Consider the following 24,459-nt stretch of genomic DNA (forward strand, 5'->3'; position numbering starts at 1 on the left):
TTATACAGTCAGAATATCAAAAATCAGTTCTTTATGTGGCAGCCTGAAATATAATGGTGGCTAGAGAAAGGGAAAGACCAACACATGCAACATGCGTAGTGCCCAGAGGAGCAGTGTTAGAAAGTCTCACCCTTGCTACATAAATGACAGTTAGCCATTTAGCTTTAGAAATCTCAGTACTTACACTGGTATATCTGTAAGAAGGTCTCAGAGAGTTTGTTGGTCATGAGAGGCTCAGGTAGGTCACGGAAGAATTGCTTTAACATGTCTGCTACATCGTAAGCAGACTGGCCATCATAGTTGACGCTGTCTGCTGAACTCTCATTCATTTGACGTAAAGCCTGAATTCTTGATTTGACTCCAGATTTCCTAAATAGTCCAACCTAAGGGTAATTGTATATGGAAAAGTAAACACATTTACATTGAGTATAGCAAAATTGAAATCTAAGTATGTTCTTTAGCCTCTTATGTATGAATTCTAATTTCATGGAAAGCTTTCCTAGAATTATTCATTTTGTTCTGAGTCTGCTTTTTCAATCTGACCCAGAAACAACAACAAAATTAATGGAAGGCTGGGCATTGGGTACTGAATGAGAATGGGATGAGAGTAGAGAAAAGCCTACCTGATCCAGGCAGTGGTTGCGAAGGTACCGCATGGCTTGTTGAATGCTCTGTGGAAGGGGCTGCCCGGTGCGCTGCACGTTGATTTGTAGTGGTACTCCAAATACGTTTCGGTCCTTATAGTCTGGCACCTTTATCCTTTTCATAAATTTTGGTACTGCCCTATTTAAGCAAAGGGAATAACAAAATTAGATTAAACCTCTGTCGACCATTTATCTTATAGATTTCCAGTAACTCATGAAGTGAAAATAAGTGAAATATTTTAGTATGCTGAGTAATATGAAAAGTAGTGAGAATATAAATAAGCTAATTCATTCAGGGATGGGAGGGGAGAGAGGACAGAAAACAGTTTCTCTAAGAGAAAGGCTTAACATTCAGAGCTGTATGCTGCCTGTACGTATTAATGTGGTGCTACTCTATCAATATTAGTAGGACAAAAGCTACAGGGAGAAACTGCAGGGGCCAGAGTGAATTGCAATGGAGTCAAAATAAATCCTGTGGTCAGTGACCCCTTATAACACTGCTTCTTTAGGTTTCAGGAAAGATGGGCATTTGAACAATGAGCTTTTGTATGTCAACTACTTGTTCTGCAAAGTCCTCAAACTGGGTCCACCACCCACCAGTGTGCATAACAGCAGGAAACTGATGTAATACATTTGAGATTGTCAGCTAAAAACTTCAGCTCTATAAACAACCCCTTTGAGGGACCCCCCTCCTTGTCAGGCAGTTACTGTTGTTACCCCTACCTCCCACTCCAGTTTCAATGAGAGGCCTTTCCATTTGCTTTTGACTCCAAGGAAAAAGTTACTAAATACAAAGGAATGATTTACCCCGAGGTCCCCAAGTGTTGCTTTCATAAAGGAAAAAAAAGCTATTAAAATGTGAAAATATTGAGATCATTCTCCTAAACAAGGAGAAAAGCTAATGTATGGTATAACAGCTCATAGGACACAGTAACACTGGAGAACAGGGAGACCTATTTAGCATTTCGATATATACAGTACAGCTATACAAACAGTGCCTTGGATTTACAGCTGACTAATCTGTTACATAGGAAAACAGAACCAATTTGTATTGCCATATAGTTAAGTTTAGGGCATTATTGATATATGCACGAATAATACTTGCTTTGTCAAAAAACATGCCAATGGAATGTGAAAAAACACATTGCGATCTCCACCGAGAATCTGAAGCATGCAGGGATAACTGGTCAATACTTATTTCTGTCTTTCAGAACAAACAACTTCTGTATTTAGAAAGGCTGACATAATAACAGCCTTTGAACAGGAGGTACTTTGATGCTGAAGCTAAATACTCTCTATGACTCCTGGGGAAGGGAGGAGGCTGGCCTGTGGTAGGGAGAAGAAAAATTTTACTGCGTCTTTTGCATCCTGAAGGTTACACAGGCTGTACTGCAGATACAATAATAAAAAAGCTTTCTATTTAATTCTTCCAACAAAATCCAAACAAACAAAACAACAGCTTAGATACAAACACCTGGCCAGAGCAGATATTGCTGCCTACAAAAAAAATCATGATTCTCCCAACCTCCATACCCTCCCCCTTTTTTTTTTTCAAGTTAAGTGGATCTATAGTGCTGGATTTGTGGTCCTTTAAAGAGGGGAGGTAGTTGTTGGATAACAAGACACTAGAACTAAAGGACGCTTATGTTATTTAATTACATGATTACATAGAGAAAGCTATGCAGAAAAAAATAAGAATAACTGAAGCATCTTCAGATCTATTGAGCTCTGTGCCACCACTCACTAACTCTCTCAATATACCACTTGTCCTTCTTTTGCTACAGATAGTGGACATCTTGCCACGCAGAAAGCTGGCCAGCTGGCCTGTACATGATTGCTTTTACTCCCTCACATGCCTCCTTGAATACAGTCCTCAATCCTACTGAGGTTACGTTTATGTAAAGGGTTAGTGATGTTAGTTAGCGCTGTCTTAGGAAACCACAAATCATTGTGAGCGCAGGCTAGAGGAAGAAGTGCAAATATGGAAAAAAGAAGGATGGAGGGATTTGTTGCGTCTTTCAAAAAGTTAGTTAGGACTAGTGAAACTGTTGTGCTTGGACAGATGGCCTGTCTACACCTGGCATTGTGCCCTTACCAGCTGAAACCGTGCTTGTTGGAAGGCGTGTACTTCTCCAGCAGAGCTGTTAACTTGAGGAGCGAGTACTTCTGCAGCAGGTTCATCTGTGCCACGGACTGGCAGTTGATCTGCAGAGACGCCGAGCTGAGGCTGGGCCGGTGGGAGCTCTGGAAGCTGTGCCACCTCAGCCTGTGCCTGCAGAAGTGACAGGGAACAGAGTAAGAACAGGTCACTGAGACATTCGCCTCATTCCCTGCAACATGTGTCAATAGGAACATACACTCTGAGCTGACCTACGTGGCCTTGCACTATCAGACATCCTCAGATGACTCCAAAAACTTTTTTTTTTTTTCTTCCCAGAAACCCTTTCAGTATCAAGTTAGTCAGAATCAAAAAACTCCATTAAGAGAAAAAAAGAAAAAAAAAAGAAAAGGCCTCAAATTTCAAGACACATCAAACAGGAACTAAGCTCTTCTAAAAGTCCCATTAAGTTTATACAAGCAGCTGTAGGCAACTAAGGGACAGCAGAAACCGAGCCCAAAATGATTTGCACCAGTTTTAAAAGAAAACTGGAAACAAAGTTAGAAAGAGTTCAGCCCCTTGCTCTATTCACAATATAAAATACGTGGTGAAACTCCCAACAGAAACTGGGAGGCCTCTGGAGCTCCCCCAAGCCCCTACTGTGCTACAGTGATCAAGAAAAAGTAAACAAGCCCCATCTTCCCTGCAGATTTAGTGCCCTAGCATGCTATTAAGAAACAGCCTGCTACTGAAAGTGCATTTTTTTTGAGACAGTCTAAAAGTCCAGGCTTTTACTATACACTGACACAAAACAGACCATACTTCCACTGGCTCTCCTAGCCAATTTGAAAAGTGAATAGTACTACTTGAGGTCCTTCTCCCTCCCACACACCCTTTCAGTTTGAGGAATCCCCACCCCCCAAACCTGCCTTAACATTGCTCCAAATGCTGACTTGCTGAGCAGGCTGTTTTTCCAGTGACGACTTGAGCTGAACATATAAACATATAGCCATGAAGTGTGGGAATCACTTATCTACACGTGTTGTACAAATACTTTCCTTGGCTATAATGGTTTTTGGAAGCGATGGGAACAGAACATGTGTGCTTCAGTGGCCCTAACTTCTATTACAGGAAGGCCTTAACCGAGTGTGGTGCAGCTACTGCAGAACCAGTGGGTCTGGAGAGGACCTCAGTGGGGCCACCCCAAGCCCCAGCACTCATGAGCTCACCTGCTAGACCGTGTCAGAGATGCGCCCACCCCAGAGTCCCTTCTGTCTTGCATCCCTGAAGGCTCTTCTGTTTCGTTAAGTGAATTCCCTGTGCTGTCAAGGTCACTTGGTGTTGTTCGATCATTATCTACGTCAAGGTGGATCTGCTTTGGGGAGGAAGGACAGGGGGAGATGGAGTCGAGTGCTGAGTCAGAGTCCCCTTCATCTGAGAACTTCTCTGACCACTGGTTTACTATTCTCTGCATCCCTTTCACATGGTACAGGATGTCGTCTAGTTCTGGGAATATGTCTTCGTTTTCAAGGTCGGCCAAGTCACTCGTACTGGAATACAGGATCGAGCCTGGCACATTGTCATAAATACTCAGGCGGCTGCTCACTGAGCTAGCGGAGTTGCGCCGTTTTCCCATGCTCAGCTCTTTGGAGCTGTCTCCACTGTTTTCCCTCCGGAGGGTGAGATGGCCATGGCCATGGAAACTCCCTGTCCTCCAGTTCACGGAAGCATTGCTTTCTGTTGGGGAGAAGTTGCCATTGGAGAGTGCTTTGGGAAAAGTGCCGGGCTTGTGATCTTCTGGGATAAAAAACACGGTGTCTTCTGCAAAGCTTCCCCTGTTCTTGAAGTTCTGCTCCATCACATCGCTGAAGGTCGACTGGTTGAAGGGGTCAAAGCCTTCCAGGTACATGCCCACCCTTTTATTGTACGCACTGAGGCTGCGCGTTCGCGTGACAGGGCTGGGTGTGCTGACGGCACTGCTCGTCTCAGACTGACTGCTGCTGCTGCTGGTCTGGGTGGAATTGGAGACACTCCTTTTTCGTACCATGGGGAGGCTGATGTGGTTGCCATTGAGGGCAGAAATCTCCACACAGTTAAGTTGTTTCAGCTTATCTTCATCCATGCCCTCCTGCAGGATGGGCCCGCTAATAATAAGGCCGAGCTTTGAAGGAGCTTTGTTCTTGCCATGGTGAGAGCTCTTGATTTTCAGGCTCTCCATTCTCTTGAGCAGGCTCTTTGTTTTAGACTTGGTGTTCTTCTCATTTGCTTTTGTGTTGAAGCTGAAGCTGTTCAGTTCCCTGGGGGAGGGCAGGCTGCTGAATGAGTCATCATTTGCTACGAAATTGCTTGACGAACAAACGCTCACGACGGAATTTGTCCTGGTGGTAGATGCCTCGCTCTGCAGGGTTGGTTGGTGGCTGCTGGTGCTGCTGATGCTGAGAATTGAAGCCACCTCCTGCCGCTCGCTGAGGTCTGTGAGCACGCTCTCACGGCTGGCCGCGTTTGTAAGGTGGGGAGCTTCTGGGGAGGAGGTATTCAAGTCTGGCTTTGGAGGGAACACATCGAACTCCTCAAGCCTCGACCACCTCTTGCTGTCCCTTTGAAAAGTCCATTTGCCACTTATTGCACACGGTTCATCTTCATCTGAGTCTTCACTCTGCAGAGAAAAAGAAGCCTGGAAATAATGCTTGCAAACTGCCAACATCACAAATGCAGCTGCATTTAAATACAATGCCCACTAAACTGAGTTAAGCATGACCTGGTTCTCATGAATTTAAAGCAAAAACAGTCTCTTACTTCAGGGAGAGGAAGTTTAGGCCATAAAGCCTGTCAGAAGAAAAGATTACAGAGGACAGACAGTACTTTTTAACAGTTTTTAAATACAAAGGATATATGCTTCGTAAAAAAGAAACAAACAATGCAATCTGCTTTAAATTGCTCTTTTCTGAAAACCTTAGTATCCATAGACTTTTAATTAATTGGTCACAGTGGATAGCCCTCAGATCAATGGAAATTCCTGGCATGCATAAAATTTTAAACTGGAGTCAGTCCGGGGTTGGGGTCCCTCTGGACTCTCTCCAAAGTTACACTCTTTTGATAGTGGCTCTGTGTTTATACTCCTCTTCGCAATTAAGAGATGTTTCTCATACATTGTGAGTTGTTGCAGCTTAATTCCTTACCCATTCTGGAAGTTTAAAAGGTCTCCTCACTGTGACTAATGAGACAGCAAAAGAAACTCTTGCACTGCTACAGTCTGATGCCTCCAGGCTCCTACCTGGTCCACTCTTCCTCCCACAGGCTAGCAGCTAACATTTTAAGAATGTCCTGTGAAGTTTCTACTTCAGTCTTGCTCCAGGCAAACTTTAACACTCATAGATAGCGAGCAGCAAAAGCTCACTCACGGTATAGCACGTAAGTAAATTGTAAATAGCATCTTCCCTGATTATGTTTGATGTATGACGAATGCTTGAGGGCACAATTACACGTACATCACTTATGTCTAAGTCTTTTCATCTAAATCCTGAAAGGGAAGGATCCTGGAACTGAAGTTTTTGGTCTTCCAAGTATCTGGAAAATTTCATGTTGCACGCAGCTAGAAGAATGAAGCCAATGAGAGCTATTTGAATGTGACACCATGAAACCACAAAATAACCTTCGCTGTTCAGAGTAGGGAAGACTACTTGCCACACAGCTCCATGGGTGCTGAAGTTTCACTTAATTTGTTTAGATTGCTTTAATTTAAAAACAAGTACACATGCACGCCTCAAACTGTAACTATTTGTGTGCCAGGAACACAAACACTCATAGTCTGAAAAATAAGTAAGTTATTCATATTTCAAGTATTTTATTTATGCATACTTCAGTTCCTGATCCTCTCCTGGTGCCTTTTTTTTTTTTTCTCCCACCTCTTAGCACATTTCATCAGCTCAGGAAGATAAGTGAAACACCATCTTTATTTTTTATAACCAAATACACACAGGAAACAGAGCAAGTGTCATTCTCTTTGTTTCCCAGCTAATACAACCAGTGTTTTTGTCCATGACTCAGATGAAAACCTAAGAGGACTGGCTTGCTTTATTTAAAGTTTTCCAGAGGAAAAATGTCACCTGAAACTGTCAATGGGTAATAATGATGGTTTGGTGGTGAATGTGGTTTGACTGGAAAAAAGGAACAGTAAGGCAGTCTTAATTCGCAAAGAGTCAATGCAACATAAACAAGCATATGTTTCTGTCAGCACAATTTTTTCCCTAGTATTAAAAAGCTTTAAAGGCTAAGAATTTTAATGAAGTCAACAGCAAATGGGAATGGTATCAAAGTCCATCTGCCAGAACATGAGTGGTGAGTGAAAATCAGGAAGAACTGAAACAAAACGTAACATCCAGACTCTGGAAGAAGTTGGGTCTGGTCTGACATCTAGCAGCAATACTGATCATTCCAGTGTTAACAGGATTGAAAAACAAGGAGGAGAAATCTTCTGGTGGTCATAAACAGGCAAGCCAGTCGTATACCCCTACTTTAGAAAAGTTCATATATACGCTGCCTCAGAGTGTTATCTTCTGGAACTTGGGTGCTGTTTCCAGCATACCACAAACAGATAGGGAAAGAGGGGATTAATTCCTGGTAAACAACCTCAGAGCATTTGTATGCATTCTTCCTAAGGGTAGGGCAGCATTGTATTGCCTTAGTTCAGTCATCTTTATCTGCAGTCGTCATATCCCAGGGGACAGTATCAACTACTGATCCCTCCTAGGACACCCACATAGTTTTAAGACAGCTATCAAATGGTACCTTACTAGCAAAATCCAGCAGCTCAGCTTTCTGTCTGTACTACCTTACTGAAGTTACAGTAGGTCCTCTCTTCTTTCTCACTATGCTCCACAGGGATCATGAACAATCAAGAAACCCTTTTAACTCCTGCTAAACTCCCTGGAGATGTGTAAGCTTCCTAAAAAGGTAGTCAATATATTCTTTAAATATTTTGCTTTAATTTTGAGCTGTAATAAAAAACAAACAAACCAAAAAAAAAAAAACAAAACACACCACCAAACAAACAAGGAAACAACATGCCAAATCCTACAAATGGTCATCTCTTTCACATGCCAGACACAGTCACACTGCCTATATTGTAATAAAGGAATACAATTCCAATGTAATGGCAAAGAACCAAAACTGTGAAGATTACATCAAGGACGATGTTCTAACATTCAGGTCAGCTCATTGTGGCCGGTCAGGATCCCTTCCATCATGCCTACTAATTACAATCCTGCCTGAGAGCAAGTAATAAGCTACAACACAAACAACTCCACTTGTAGGCAGAGAATCCCAGTGTTTTTCAGGCTGAGAGCTGCATCTCATGGAAGAGTTAGCTAGACAAATAACCTTTATGCAGGCCCAAGCCCTGCAGTTTTCACTAAGTGAGAACATAAGATGAAATATAAGCAGAGTTTGGCTATGAGTCATTGGCAGGTCTAACTCGGCTGTCATCCTACACTACAGCTAAACAATCTGCTAGGGTTTTCTTTTTTCAGTTTTATTAACGCACAATGCTGTAACAGAAGATGTCAAAGGTACTTACCCTTTTCCTGTGGGGACTGATTTCTAGCTTCATCACTGCACATTTGTTTAAAGTATTTAAGCGCCTGCAAAGCAAAGGAAACCATATTAAGAGAAAACTCCAGTGTTTTGGCACAGACTATTTCAGTTCAAAAGCTCTTGTGAAGGCTATCCCCAAACCGCTTTGCATACAAATAGCCACAAGCAGAGTTTCAATTAGAGCCCTAATTATACTTAACCATTAACCCATTACATTTGGCTGTATTCTAACTTCAGAGGGAGGGATGGATGACTATTTGTCACTATTACCTGTATCAAAGTAAAGAAAAGTAAACAGAAACTTAGAGTAAGTTAAGAAGCGCATTGTAATCAATGAATTGTAATAATTACATTTATTTAAATACCAAACATTCAAACCCTGAAACAATCCATCTCAACAACCTGTAAATAAGAGAATAGGCTTATTTGACACTGTACACATCTGTACAAAACAGCACACCACTTTAAAATTGTACTTTATAAGCTGAAAGCTCAAACAGGAAAACTTATTTTCTACTTCTTAGGGGCCCATTTTGTTTGTGAGAAGTGTAATATAATTATTCTCAATACAATCCTGGGACAACACAACTATCGTTTTTTAAAAAAGGCACATACATGTACCTCATTTTTCCTTCCTAAACTAAAGTTTCTTTTATGTGTAATAATGTTGGTCTTGAGGACTAAAATTTAAACAATAAAAATAAATTGCTGCAGCAACAAGAATTAACCAGCCTCCCTAAGACATGCAAGAGCACTCTGCATGCACATCTCAAAGTACTGTATGAATGTATATAAGCATCCCTCTATTCTCTGATGAGCTTGTGACCCAGCATCCCTAAAATAAACTAAGCACTCTTTCTTATTCCCTGTCCCCTAGACCTGTCCATTCCTTCTGACAGCCATGGGAAGCATCACATCCAAAGAAACCTCTCTGCCCTCCTTCTGTCCCCCGTCTTCCTGCCTCCCTCATGGAAAGCTTCCACTTGCGAGGCTGTACTATGGGCTAGAGGAGCTAAAAATTCATTTTTCCTTTTTTTTGGGCATTGAATTTTGCCCATGTCAGCTCACTGAGCCACGTGAATGGTAACATGTGAAGGGGGGAGGCAGAGTAGAAGAATTGCCCCTTTCATGCAAATTCAACAGGGGCAAGGCTGAGGTTTAAAAAGTCTGCTTCATTCTGAAGGAAGTGGTGTAATTTTCACTTACTTCATTCAAGCAAAATGTAAAGAACCTGTACTGGTAGCTTTAAAAGAGTTGGATAAAAAAAAAAAAAAAAAGAGTAAAAGGATAAAAAACGCTGACTTGTCCTGTTGCTTCAGATGAGTCTTTTCAGATTCCTGAAACTTGTAACTTGAATCTAGAAAATGTGTGCACAGGAAGGATTACTAGTTTCCTCTCTTTCCTCTTTCCTTTCATGCACAGGATTGGTTGCAGATGGTATTTACACAGGGCTTGATCCTGAGGCCATCAAAGAAAATGGAAAAGCTCCTACTGGTGCTCTTGCTGCAGTCGTGAGGTAAAAAAGGACGGTTTGATCTATAATTAGACCCAGCCACAACACAGCGGAAAAGAAGAGAAACAGGAAGAATTGCCATGGGTCAAATGGTAGGCCAGTGGCAGGGTAGGAAAGTTATCCAGATCTCTCCATTTTCACCTCTGCTCTGACTTACAGCAGGCGCAATCCTTCTTGCTGCTACTGGTGGGTGCGTGACCTTCCCAGCAGTTGTGTTTATGGCATGGGTGAGGAGTGAGTGCCCCACGTCCATGCTACCCAAGTATTTGGTTTCTAAGAGGCCACACAGCAGCAGAGAGCTGCTTCCCTTCCCCTGCTTCACAAACATTCTCCTTCCAAGCTGCCGGATCTCAATGGCAGGGAATACTGCATCATTTTCAGTCCTCTACTGTGTAATAATTTACGAATTTCACACTGTGGCAACCTTTGACTTATGTGGGGAGCAGCTATCACTGAATCCCTGCATCAGGCTTTATCTTGCTGCAGCCTATCCAATCGCTAATAAAGGCAATCTCTGATTTCACAAAGATTACGTCCACAGACTTTTCTCCTACCTAACTTAAAACCCTGAAATAGGTGAAAATAGGGACTCTGAGAAAAAAAAAAAAATCCCCTAGCACACAGGTCACAAAAACGAATATGAAAGCAAGATAACGTAACCCCCTGTGAGCAAGGTTAAACACAACAGCAGGGAGGCAAATAAAGGCTCCCTTAAACATCTGACATAATTTCATCATAAAAACAGTTTCCCTTTTAAAATCCAAATGCTCTGCAGCAACTGCCTCAGGTCTGTAAGTTTCATTATATACATCACACATCCTGCTTTAGCTTTTACGTGAGTTCAGTGGTGCCCAATTCCTGGAGCTAAAGGACCCTGAAAGCACAGCATGGCATGCAGAGCTGCCTTCCAAACAAGTTATTGAGTCTGCACAGCTAAGCATGCAAGGTTCAGGCTTTGCCAGCACAAGAATTACCCATACAACTTTCACTAACATTCACTTAGTGTATGCTTTGCAATGCATTTTAAGCATGCAAACACACATTCGTTTTCTACAGATCTCATCAAACTGGTACTTGTTAATGAACCTCAATTTTCTCTTCTGGCTCTGGACCTTCTCTCCAGATAATTCTGCTCCCAGGTATAAACTCAGCTCATAATTTCTCCACTGACAGGCAGCAGATTCTCATTCTTTAGCTCTGTCTTACTCTGCCCAAACCTGTCTCAGTGACACCTTCATGTGGACTTCTAGAGGAGACAGAGTGACGGGGCAGGAGTGCTGCAGACAGTGGTTGCAGCCACTTACACCGCCTTGCTATCTCAATCTCCATTTCTGCAATGCCTCCTACCCTGTCCACTGTCTTTCTGAATGACTGCCTGGATGACAAGATAATGTTCTTTCCCATCATTTAGGTAATTATCTTTGGGTCGTCTCTCTCTCTGTAGGTCTGCACATCCAGGGGGTATCTCACTGTGGAGGAGAGCTCCCGTGTTACACCTCCACCACATCCCTTCTCCTTGTCCTCCGTACACTCTTACCTGGGCTCTGCAAAGCCCTTCTTCCGAGTGGTGACAAACATGACAGAACCTGCCTTTCGGTTCCAGTCCCCAAACTCTGACTGGCCCATATCAGCCCAGGGCTACTGTGGAAACCTGTACCGGCTGGACCCCAAACACAAGGCACCAGAGCTTCTCCAGGAAATGAGCAAACAATGTGCTCTTCCCAGTCATCTTCTCAGAAATGGCCGAAGTAGCTTAGCTTCAATTTTTATTTTATTTTTTTAAGAAATGCAATGAGTAACATGCACACTACCAAAAATTTCAACTTGCATGGCTAACTTCAGCTATTTTATAAATTAACCTACGGCCTTGTAATAGGAAGTCTTTGTTAACCTAAGAACCAGTAAGTTCTATATCAGCTATAACCACTTGGTAATTCATTCTTTGGTCATTAACAGCAGAAAATTCTCATCCCACACACTCAAGAATAGTGGGAGCAGCACAGTGCATCAGATAAAAGCATTTTATGATTTTCAACGAGAATTTTCCATCTCAGTAAGTGTATGATCTAGCTTTGAACTTCAGTTTAAAATATTTTCCTAATGGATTTAAATTCTTCATTCCTTACTACAGGGCAAACTCCAGCTCCATTATACCTGTAACTAATTGATGATACAAGGGCTTTTGTGTCTTGCCGCAGTGGACAGTCCCTGTGCTGGCTCCCAGGGTTCATCTGCATGTTATAACCTGCAAAGGAAGCCAGCTATCCACAAACCAAGCCATACGACCAGTGACTGCTACTCGTGCTAATCCATTACAATCAATTTCTTGGATGAGAAATCCCGATGGTACAAGATTTGAGAAACCTCTTGTGTAGACAGTGTGGCAGTTTTCTAGTTACGTGTGAGGAGATTAAATAGGATTTCCATCACAGCTTGCTATGTAATTCGCACTTAGCAACAACAGCCTTTAGGATAAGCATGTTTCAGTACTTAGCTTCATGAGCGCATTATGCAGGCAGCTGCCCTCTCAAGATAAATTCCCAACCATTAATCTACACGGAGGCTTACGAAACCAAGGCCAGCAGCACTTCATATACAGTCTCTATGTGAAGCATCCCAGCAAATTAAAGCAGAATCATGACTTACATTTTTAACCCTACATTACGTGATACACTCACTAAATGACATTTCTTAACCATTTATCTTCTGCTGTTACCAAGTACCATATGCTATCTCTGTAATTCAAGTCTCAACTTGCTTTTTACTTAAAATTTTTCAAGAAAGCCCTTCATGGGGTGGCCATTGAAACCCCTTCCACTTAGAAATGAATTTTGCAAAGCACTATTACCAAACTGTTAAAGTCACGTTATTATTATTGTTCAATAAAATTAATGTAAACAAGAATTGACAGTACTGTTCAGATGTAAACTATTGTTTTAAATGCTTCAAACTTAAAAAAAAAAGTCCCTGTCATTGTGACTTCTACAGTCTTTTTAAAAATGATTTTTTCCACGTGCAGTAATTAGAGCAAGGTGATTAAAACTGCTGAGAGAAGACTGCTGGTTATACTGAAAAGCAGATCCTCAGCACGGAGAATTTTGTTACCATCAACTGCATACAGCATTAATTTAGCTCTATGCTGAAAATGCAAATAATTCCAAAACTACTCTGATTTTTAGTCAAAAACAGTGATAGACTTCTGGTTGTGAAACAGCTCTAACTCCTTTACTGAGCAAAATCCTCTACTGTTTACACACTGACCATGGCATGAGTCAAAATAAACTTAGGTTTCAGGAAGAAACACAGCATTCCACATGACGTAGCCTCTCTATGTTTTTTAATGAGCTTTACAAAATTAAACAAGGAGATGTGAAAAAAAAATAATAAAGGTGGAAACATTGTGATAATGAACTGCTTTTGTTTGATACACATGACAAAAAGCCAAATTCAGACATGCAGGATGATTTTCAGTTTTATGTTAAGGTAGGATCTGAATGCTTCTGGAGAAATTTTAGCTTCAGTTTTAAAATTATTATGTAAAAAGTAAGCCACAGGCTTCAGAATTATATAGTTTTGCCTTTAAAATCTGCCTCAAGCTACACAAAGATGCACACTTCTTATGCACACTACATGGAAAACAATTTGAAGATAGAAGTGAACAGGTTATTTTACAAGTAGCAGACTTGTGAAAGATTTCCTAGTTTCACAAAATTTGTATATACCCACATCATTTTGGCTTGCTTAACTTTATTAGAAGGCTTAAAAACACAAGATTCCATTCTTAGGACAGATCTTTTTGCTGTCCTCTAAATTCAATAGAAATGGTAATTGCTTTTATTAGCAGCAAGTCTCCGAGAGATATGGAGGACATATTCTTACTTTTACCAGTAAGAAACGGGCTGTTGTCTTTTTTCCCCATCTATCTAAATAAGCCCAGGTTAAAAAGTATTCTTGCAGGAGAGCACTAGATCCAAAATATGCTGGCTTGACTGTATTCTGTTTTCCTGGCAAGGGAATACCATGCTTCTGGGAACCAGCATTTATTCACATCGCTGTACTTTCTGTTCAATGACTTCACAAGCTCCAGAGCACACAAATAAGCAGACCAATGTATCACATTTTAATGCTGACGGAGTAGGCGCTTTACACTGCATCTTGATTGTGAATTTACCGTGAATAAAATTTTTCCCCTCTCAATGACTGAACAACAAATCTGTTTCCTTAGTCTGAAAATCCTGTAAATATTTCTGAGGAACTTTAAATTCCATTTTCTGTCTTTTCCTTCCAAGCATGATGGCAAGAGAACACTATAAACTTAAAGCCCTTCTTAAAAGGGTTTTGTAATTCATTAGAATTATTGACATTTAGAGTTGAGGCCATCAGGCATGTAGCATCCAAAGCGTTCATTCAGAAGACCATTTGGAAAGCTGCCATAATGAAGGACAAAGGGAGAAAACTGCACTTATTTCTAGGTAATAGAAGATATGAAAAATTATTGCATTTTTTGCAATTTAAAATTATAAACTCATGCTAGTGGAGGTAATCGATGGATGGGTAAGTGTAAAATGGGGCCAAAGTAATTGCTTATATGATAAAATTGGTAATGCTGGGGCTGTAGTTCTGTAAAAACAAGCTGCCCCACACAGCCAAGTCTTGCTCTCTCTTTTTCTGCCCACCCCTTGTGTCCTGGCTTTGCAGTTGGCTCTGTGGTCATCCTCTGCACCCACTCCAGTGTCCATTACTCCTTTTCATGTGCTGATCCAATTTCCTAACCCAGCAAGGACTACTGAGGCTTTTTTTAGCTGGGTAAGCAAGTTGAATTGGTTCGTTGTAGGAGCCCATAAACAATTAAGATAAGCTATGGGAGCATGTGGCTGAGGGCAGGCCAGCCTTGGAGGTGGCGGTGAAGCCTTTAGATTCACTCCCATTATCCTTTACAGCCATCCATGTTCACTTCAGTGATCACGGTGTACATAGGGTGGTGCCCTGCCCTGAGGTCAGAGGGTAAGGGAATGCAGCAGCATGGCTTTGTGAATACTGCTCCCAAAAAAATAATTCCTGCATGGGAACTGATGCTATAGTTGTATGTGCAGACTGCTGTCACCTACACAGTTCTGCTTTCACATGGCTTTCTAATTTGGGAATCAATAATAAAAGCAAGTAAAGAATGAATAATAATAAAAGATACAGCTATGAAATAGGTACCAAAGACTCTTGTTACAAAGACTACTGCCATTTTCCTCCCAGATTTGATTTAAATAAGATCCCCAAACATTACTTAGCCCAATATACTGTTTTGATTAAAAATGCATGCCAATAATGGATAACCAAAAGGCCTCAAAGCAATGATTAAGCCTATAGTACATAATTCAGTTGTGGTTATGCTTTTCTCAGGTTACATTTCCCATTATACAGGAAGAGTTTTGTTACAAGATGCAGTGTGATTTTTTCCCACCTACCTGCATAGGGCCTCAATAGCATCTCTGTCCAGGAAGTCATGCTCTCGCTTGACTAGAGCGATGTCAATTGGAAAGAGGAGATCTGTAGGAACAGAGGCAGATGAGGAATCAAAAAAAGTTATTCCCTGCAGTGAGTTGTTTCAAAACCACCAGCTGCCTCCAGATGAGCTAACCAAGATGCAAGTGATTGGCATTTCTCAGATAAACACGCATCTCACCAGCTCAGATGCCAGAGATGCTTGCTGTCTGTCTATAAGCTTTTGACGTGCAACTTTGATAACTGAAAGCTGATATGCATAATAGGGAAAAAATGAGCAAAGCATAGATGAAACAACAGGAGAGGAAACAAGGCAAATGTGAACTTCCTATCCAACATCAGAAGCTGAAACTAATTCAGGCTAGCTTTATTTAAAATAAATATACAATCTCCATCAAAGTACCAGTATCTAACATTAAAGAGAAAAGGTCAGTAAAACCCAAATCTCTGGAATGAAAAACAGAATCTCCTTGGCTGTTAATCAAGCAATTTAAATGCTTGACTCTGTTACAACATTGATGAGATATGGGCTGAAATGAAAGAGCGCCAAGCTGCATGGAACCCATACTGCCTCCTTTCCTTAAAAGATTATTTAGATAAACAACTGGGAGAGTGAGGGGGAGGAAACAATGTTGGCAGAGAGCTGAAAATTTACTTCAGCTCTGAAGCAGTGACTACATATATATTATTTACTGTCCTCCACAGATTCCTGACTGTCACATAGGTCCTGATCTAGCATTCCTTGCAAAACCAAAACTCCCACCAAAGCCCCTGGGTGTTCATGGCATGCAGCAATACAAGGACAAATTCCCAAAGTACTGCTGCAGTTTCATACAACTTTCCTGGTCCAAGTGATTGTCTATAAAATGTTTTAATCTCCACAGACAAGGGAAGAGTGAGTTGAAATGAAGAAAAGAATAGGTCTGGTGTTAATTTACTGGAAGATATATAATATTCTTATGCTGACATATTCTGTGAAATACAAGAATTTCTGGCTTTTCAATAGAAAATTGCAGTTTTAGAAGGCAGAGCAACCATGAAGTTTCACAGATTAATCTCCATTTTAAATGTGTACTGCCTAAACGTGACTTCTCGTATTATACCAAACAGATCCATAGTTTTCCCCTTCACTATTTTAAGTCCAAAATGCAAGCAAAGGAAGTGAGCACATTCAATTGGTACTTTTCAACAGTGCTGATCTAAGTTTTTCCTTTGAGAGGGCTTGCATCTTATGTTCTCCCAGATGTTTTCTTGTGGGCACACTAAATGAGATGGGTGACAAGATGTCGATGGTCTGCACAAATCCATTTTTTGTTATGCTTAATTTATGCTGCTGCTGTTTTTGTTGATGTTGCTGCTGCCAAAAGGGCCTGAAAAGGACAATGGCATATTGTTTTCATATAAGGACAGCTGGCTTTTCAATGGGAATGGCTGGCCTTGCTCTCACATCTTGCTCTCACCTCTGCGGTTCTTTTGATGTTAGGCAAGAGCACGGTCCTAAATTAGAAACTTAATAAGAGTTTAGAGTTTCTAGATATGACAATTGCTACCATAGGTAGGGCATGTTTTTTGAATGCAAGCAATTTCTTAGGAGATTTACAGCTCAGCATAGCATGAAGCCCACAAGCCCACATATTCAGCTGGCAGTGTTGTCCCTGGCTTTAACAAAGACTGGAACCACAGTCCCAGATCTGCATCCTAAGAAAATCTTGGCATTTCCATTGGCATCACTCCCACCTCCCCAAAAAAAAGGAAAAAAAAAAAAAAAGAAACGGCAAAGGACATTTTTGCCAAGTGCTGCTTTTGAAAGTGCTATTATCATCTCATATTGCCAATGCAGCTGCAAATCAAAGCTCAACTAGATCATTTTTCAAGAAGGTCAGCTCAGCATTTGCTGTAATTTCCAATGGTTATTCACTGTAAATAATGGACTTTCTATGCTCATTCTTACAAGCAGCAGCTGGAGTTTGCTTTATAAAAAAGAAAGCCAGATAAGAAAGCACAGAATAGTTTCACCACGGCACAAATAATTTCATGTAGGAGGAAAAAACCCTCTGAAAGTAATGTGAATTAAAAAGGATCTCTAAGATGTCATTCTTTAAAACAAACTTAAGTATGTCGTTCTGCATCAGAGCTTAAGGGTAGTCTGCCAAAACTGCAAGTTCCTAGCAGGTCAGAGAGGAAGACAGGAGAAAAGTTTCCTTTTCCTTGAGGAATACCTTTGTAAAATAAATAAATAAATAAATAAATAAATAAAAGGATTACTCAAACTAAAGCAGAAACCTGGAGCAAATTTAAAACTTTTTTTTTTTTTTTTTAATTAAAAAAGAGTGTTTCAGAATCTCTTTGGTTTTGGTAATGTCTATGTGCGTGGAGGGTAGCAGAAAGCAACCCAGTCTCTAAAATTTATCTTATGTGCCACCATTCATGTGTGCCCCCAAACCTCCTTTAATGGTGAATATTATATCTTACTGTCCAAAAATGAAGCTGCATGTTTGTTTCATATTGATGCCTTGAATGATAACTTTGCGAGCTGTGGTGCTGATGGGAACAGCCCCGGTGCTTACCTTCATAGAGCTGCGCATACTGCGGGAAGCCAGCAGCCCGTAGCCAGTCACAAGCTTCCTTGGCCTCGATTTCTGGAAGAAGACAGAAACAAAGCACCATCTGATTAGTGACTTGCAAAGCAAAAGCTCCCTCCTTTCTAACAGCTTTTCTGTTATTCCTGTTACAAAGTAAAGATGCATTCAGATGCTTTGAACTGAAACTGAAATTTACTCATCACAGTTTACTTCTTGTCTCATTGTCAAATGTATCGTAGCATTCACCTGTGATTTATCAAGACCTCATCAGACACAGATGGAAGCTGTAGGATTTACAAAATACTTTGCACAGGTTTTCTTAACACTAGAGAAACCAGCTCTGCAATCAACATGAGGTTTTGTTCAAGAAATCTTACGATCCTCGTGGCACAACTATTCTGTCTTGACAGAAATTCCCAGCAGAGCTAATAATACTGTGCTTTAACATCTTGTAGATAGTACTGACAGATCCAAGACCAGGAACAACTGACACACTGTATTGCAGCTCACTCAAGCAGGTATTTACTACCCAACAAGAACTTGGTTTCTGGAGGTCGTCAAGGCATTTATGAGTTCCTTGGTATATTACAGGAAATTCAGCTAACTTTCCCCCTCACTGCCCAAACCAGCATGCCGCAAAATGAGATTATTCACATCCATATATATATAACAGTGAAAGAAAGGAAACATTCTGGACATGGGCTATATTAGTCTGTGAATAAATTGTACATGAATTCATTTGTTACCTAATAGATACAGAAATAAAGAAAATGTCTCATTAGCTCACAAATCAGGAAATGTTGAGGTTATTTAGGATACTCGCCAAGTGTTCAGGAATCAGACTGGCTTAATTCTGTTCTAAAAATTCAAGAAAGTGCTACTGGGAATTTAGCTCCCTGCTTAGAACTGATCAAACAGACAGCGAACAATCAGAAACTCTTTATGTTCATCTGGCTTTGATTATATTCACTCTTCTTGATGGACCAGAAAAGAAAAGCTTCATTATGTCCAACTGAGTAGACAATTTTGCCACCTACTTAGAGAGGATACTATTGCTACCTGCTGCAGAAACCATCCACAAAGAGTTCAATACAATCGCTCAGAAAACAAGTTACTGCACATAGGTGAAGAGCCAAACATAACATAAGCAAAATATCTCAAGATTTTGGCATGTTACGAAATAGTCCCTGGGAGACATAGGTACACAAAATCAGATGAAAGAGCAGACACCTTTTAGGGTCTCCAAAATGCCTGCAGTCCCCCCTGATTTTCCAAACAGCTATAACAGGGTTAAAATATTTGTGCTTTGCCAGGCTGCTTTGCTAGGACACACATCCAAATCAAGGGGTTAAGGTGAGCCAAAGCACAACATTCCAGATAAATAAACAGCTAAAAATCCACTCTCACTGAAGTCAGCACAAGCAGGCATTTGTGTAACTTGTGTTTGCTTCACCTTTGGGTTATGGGACCACATGAGAACAAGCACGTACAGACAGATTGACTTAGTTACTCTTTACATTCTTCAAGTCCAGTTGCAAGGAATTCTAAAGTTTTGCTAAAGTTTTATTTTAATTTTGCCATCCCCAGGAAGTAGCTGGGAAAGGTAATAAAGGTTTAAAAGGAAAAGTGGGAAAACTAAAATGTATTTAAAACATCTACTGCTAATAGCAAGAACAGACAGCAGAATACATATTATTCATATATATATCAGATGCAATAAAAATATTAAAAATCTTCAAGTAATTTTTAAGAGTGGTTAAAATAAAATGCAAAATTGTACAGGTCACATCAAGCAGAAGCAGCTGGATTGAAAGAGAATTTAACTTGACTAAAAACCTGAATAAGTGATTCCTGATAATTGGTATTTGCCTAAAAATGCAGGTATATGCTTGTAGTGCGACTGAAAAAAGCGTCAGATTCCTTACTCCTACAGGGGCTCTTTAATGTGTTCAAATATTTGTTCATAGGTCCTTTACTAAGCACCCCAGGTGTATGACCTGCAGAGTATTTCTAAAGCTAGAAAATTATGAATATGTATTTATAAGACTTTTTTTTTTTTTTTTTATGGTTCTCTGTAGCAGCTTTGTGTATCTTTTCTCCAAATATATCTGCAAGTTACATGGAAGTCATATTTTATGGGCACCCTGGTGTCAGTTGCCTTGGGGATGTTTCAGAACATATTTGCTTTCAAAATGCCTTTGAGAATCCCCCGAGAAGTCCATGTAGGCAATGAAATACCCGAGTTCCTCCTGGCTGGCCACAAGAATTGCAGAGTAATAAAACGCCAGTGCACCTGTCCATCGACTAGGCTAGGTAATTGCCTAGGGTTGGGCACAGGACAGCACCCTGGGTGGAAAAGCGGAATTAATTTGCCTCCTTTTGAGTTCATTTTGGGAAAGACGGAGCTCTAGCCCCTGCTGCAAGTCCTCAGAAGCATAAGGAGTTTCAAAAGCTGTCTAGAAGAAGAGGCTAGGCCTCATGGCCAAGGCTTCCTCCATGTCACCTCCATCCCCACAAAGCACAGGCCGGAGAGGGATGTGGGTGACTGCAGAGCACCGTAGCAGAGGGAGACAAGGCTGGACCTAAAAAGCAGCCCCTCTAGTCCAATGCCAGTTGGCCAAACACACTTTCCAGATACTGGCTTTTCTTCAGCTTGGTAACATCAGCTCTCTGAGTCTTGGTCAGCCAGCTGTCTTAGTTTCACACCCAGGTGGACATGAGCAGTATGTGAAAGTTCTTGTCCTCCAGATCAACAGTGACCGGGTCAATGAGGGACAAGAGGGATGAGGGACAAGAGGGATGAACTAAGCTTCTGAAGCTAGATTTTTCCTCAGCTTCTGCCCTGGCAAAGTTTCAGAAGTGACAGGACACCTAGAAGTATTCATGACAGATCATTACCTGAGGTACAAACTCATCGCCCAGCACAGCATGTTCTTGGCCAGGGCCAGCTGAGAGCCACCAGGAGGACAGGCAACCTGCACAGGAACCATACACGGCTTTCCAACCCATCCTAGGAAACCCCACTTTGGCTCTGATGTGATGGCCGTGATGTACAAAGCAATTTCCCACCATGGGCGTTTTTTAGATGAAGACCTGTCAGTCTTCATCCGAAGCTTCATACAAACTGATACAACTTGCTATGGGCAAGGGACTGGTCTCACTCCCTCCTCACTGCTCCACCCCTGTGGGGCCGCTTCCTTTCTAATGCTGGCTACAACACCCACGTCATTTAAACCTTTACAATGAACTACAAATCGGTATACATGCCCCACAAGAAACGTATGCACTGCTTTTCAGACGTATGTCCTCTGCTGCCTCCCTCCTCCAACAGCAGGAGGTTCTGGTACAAAGAACTGCCGGCAAGAAAGAAATTGCGCTATTATTTCTAAATGTCCTGATACACAAGAAATTCTCTTAGAAAGTAAAACAAAACAAAACAAAAAAAGGAGTACAATGAAGTCTTTATTCTTGGTGTCGTGTAAGCAAACAGCAGGCAAACGTGTTAAAGAGGAAACAGGAAATTTTTATTGGAAACAGCTTTATTTGTTAGTCTGCTTCACAAAGCTGGCCTCCATCTTCAAACCAAGGGTAGGAGTTCCTTTTGTGTATGGTTGGGAACCATTAGTCCTTATTTACCCACTTCCTGGGGGGTTAGGATGACCCAATTCTTCCTCAAACTAATGAGTGAAAATGGGAACTTCTAACTTCCTTTTTGTTTAACTTTGGTTAATCTCAGTTCCCGATGCTTCGTATTTGCAGATTTGAAGCTTCATAGCAAAAATAATTCATGTCTTGTTTGATACTGCAACTGTAGAAGGGAAAAACTGTAGGATGCGTATCATCTTTTGTTGGATACCTTCCTTCCCATAGAAAATAAAGAACAATACAATAATGTCCTTTCATAAAAAAAATAAAATATCATAGCAGTCTAGCTGTGAGTAAGATCTACTCAAAAGTTAGATTTTTCCACCCCTCATTTAATGGAAGCAAAAAGCAAGGCAGAACAACACACAACTTAAGCAACAGCTCTTTCAGTGTCTTCAGGAAGGTGCAAACCAGATGTATCTTTGTACAGTCACACACTGGCTCCATTTTCACCTAAGTGCTAAACATTGTATGAACAGTTCTTCCAAGCAGATGGTTTCCTCTTGCCTCAACTCAGACACCTTTATGACCGTATTAACACCTCCACACACCAGTTCTACTCATCTCACCTTTTGGCTCTCTGAAGAGAGTGGATTGTAAAATTCTGCAGTGGGACTGGTCAAATCAATGCTGTTAAAATTTAATCTCAGCCAAAATGGACTTCCATTGCTGAAGGTCCCACTCCGATGCCATACCTAACAACCAGTTTGTTCGGGGTTCTTCTAGGTCTTAATTTTTGACCAGGTTATTATAGTTGAAATTAACAATTTTCTTTTTCCAGAAAAGAAATATATATATATATTTGGTAAAATTTGAATACAAAATCATCTTCCTGCTTTAGCTTGCAGGAGACACTCTCCTACGCAATCCAGAGAATCTGATTTCTCACCATGAATTAATGCTAGAGATGAAACCACATGCTCCTTGCTGCAACGCATTAAGCTCCATCAACTGCTTGCTTGTTTTCTAAGGCACAAATGGAACACAGAGGAGTTTGCTCATCTGGGACTAATGTTCCCATTTAATGGTTGCAAAAGGGCTTTTATCCTTAGAAGCTTGCCCTCTTTTTCTGTCTGTATCAGAAATTACATGTTCTTATATATCATGGCCCTCTGAAATTTCAGGTGTTCAGACCATGTTTCAGAATTGAATCTATGTTCAATTCTGAAACATGGTCTGAAGCCATTAAGAAGCCTGAGACCATTCAGGATCATATTTTTTAAGGCCAGCTGTGGCTCAGATATGAGAAATGTTCTTCCCTGGGTAGAATTCCACTGCTGAAGCACAAGCAATCATTTTTCCAAGTGCTTAAATTACATCCCTGACATGTGAATTGTGGTCCCAACACAAGACTTGATCAAACTATTCCAATCATTCTGACCATAGCTACGTGAACGTGGATGTGAAATCTGAGATAAACACAGAACAAACGGCACTATGGCAGCTGTCTAAAAAAATGAACATGGTAAATCAGCTCTGTGTAATTTGTCATATGCCTGTAGCCCTTTAAAACTGGGACAGTATGGTTTCCTACAACTTAGCCTGTTATGTGTCCATGGCCTCAGATGGTTTTCAGTTTGAAGATGTGTAACTGTAGCTTTGAATATAATTCAGTGCCTTTTCGTCAGTCTGTTTTTACTCAAATTGATATAGTTATATATTCCTTAGGCAGTATTATTCCTTATTGCTCTACACCTTTCAGGCAACTAGCACTTAACAGGCCCTAAAGAAAGTAATTAATGAAAAACAGCATTCTACCAGGATAATGACCTTAAAACAAATACTGTAGCTTGGTAAATTTGTCAGTAAATACCCAACCACTGAAGACCACAGAATTCTCAAAATCCTATTGAAGGTTCCTTGCAAATTTCTAACACATTTGGAATTTCTTCTTGTTCTATATAATTACACCACTACTCTAAAATATTAGTCAGACACATTTAATCCATGAAGGTTTCATTTCTTGAATAACCGGCGAGTCACGGAAAATACATAATAGGCATGGCTTTTGAACTGATGACAAGCTCGCAGGTTTTGAAGTGTAAGCTAACCACCTTCCCAAGAGGGTCCCTTTTTCCTTTTTGCCTTTAAAGTTCAGTTTGCACTTTGCAAGAGTGGCCACCTATTTCTGTATCCTCCTCTACTTCTCTGTGCTTCTATTTACCTTGTACAGTCAAATGACACATGCTGTAATCTCCACTTAACCTCAATGCTCAATTCAAGCAAATATGACTGAACACAAAATATAAAGAAAATATTTCTTACCAAAAAGTTTATGGGAGGAAAAAAGAAAGCTCTTGAAAGAAACCTTATATGGCACCAAATATATATGCTGCTTTCTAGTCACAGAAACCCTTGAAAGAGGTGGTGGTGGTGAATGTTACTCAAATATCTCTCAACTATGTGATGATGACCGAAGAAACACTCTCTTTGTGTTACGGCTGGCTTTGGGTTAAACATGGGAATGGCTTTTTCAAGTTACGGAGCCTTGCAGCAAAACAGTAACTATGCTGCTGATGTTATGTATAAACCACAGGACACTGGGAGAAGAAACAGAATATGTTTGGAATTTGTGTGGGAACAGATGAAGAAGGAGCAAGGAAACAGATGTTTAAGATCACATATTGATACCTTCTTTGAAAAAAAATAAATCAGAAAGCTTGAACACCATTTTTTCAGCTGAGCTTTTAGAAAGAAAAAAATTGCTTAACTCCACCGACGAGGTTTTAAATTTGTTTATTCCCTTAATAATGAAAGCTAACTTAAGATAGATATATTTTATATATACATTTATGACTGGTTTCCAAAATATCTGCATAGGTGTATGTTGGCTTATTTAATTCTCCCCCCTACCAAGTATACCAGGTTACATAATGCAGTAGCTCTTAC

At 40.7% G+C, this 24,459-nt stretch overlaps 1 protein-coding gene across 5 annotated transcripts in view; it reads right to left on the minus strand.

Moving 5' to 3' along the window:
* DLC1 (DLC1 Rho GTPase activating protein) overlaps positions 1-24,459 on the minus strand; it is a 256,678-nt gene that overhangs the window by 8,096 nt on the left and 224,123 nt on the right. For all 5 annotated transcript variants that reach the window (XM_068680392.1, XM_068680391.1, XM_068680390.1 and 2 more), the window contains 7 exons: positions 17,911-17,982; positions 15,307-15,388; positions 8,318-8,381; positions 3,972-5,398; positions 2,740-2,916; positions 624-783; positions 185-383 (listed from right to left, as the gene is read on the minus strand). In XM_068680392.1, the coding sequence (XP_068536493.1) occupies positions 185-383; positions 624-783; positions 2,740-2,916; positions 3,972-5,398; positions 8,318-8,381; positions 15,307-15,388; positions 17,911-17,982 (2,181 nt within the window). The remainder of the gene's footprint in view (positions 1-184; positions 384-623; positions 784-2,739; positions 2,917-3,971; positions 5,399-8,317; positions 8,382-15,306; positions 15,389-17,910; positions 17,983-24,459) is intronic.

This window comes from Anas acuta, chromosome 4 (genome assembly GCF_963932015.1).
Source record: "Anas acuta chromosome 4, bAnaAcu1.1, whole genome shotgun sequence".
Lineage (NCBI taxonomy): Eukaryota > Metazoa > Chordata > Aves > Anseriformes > Anatidae > Anas > Anas acuta.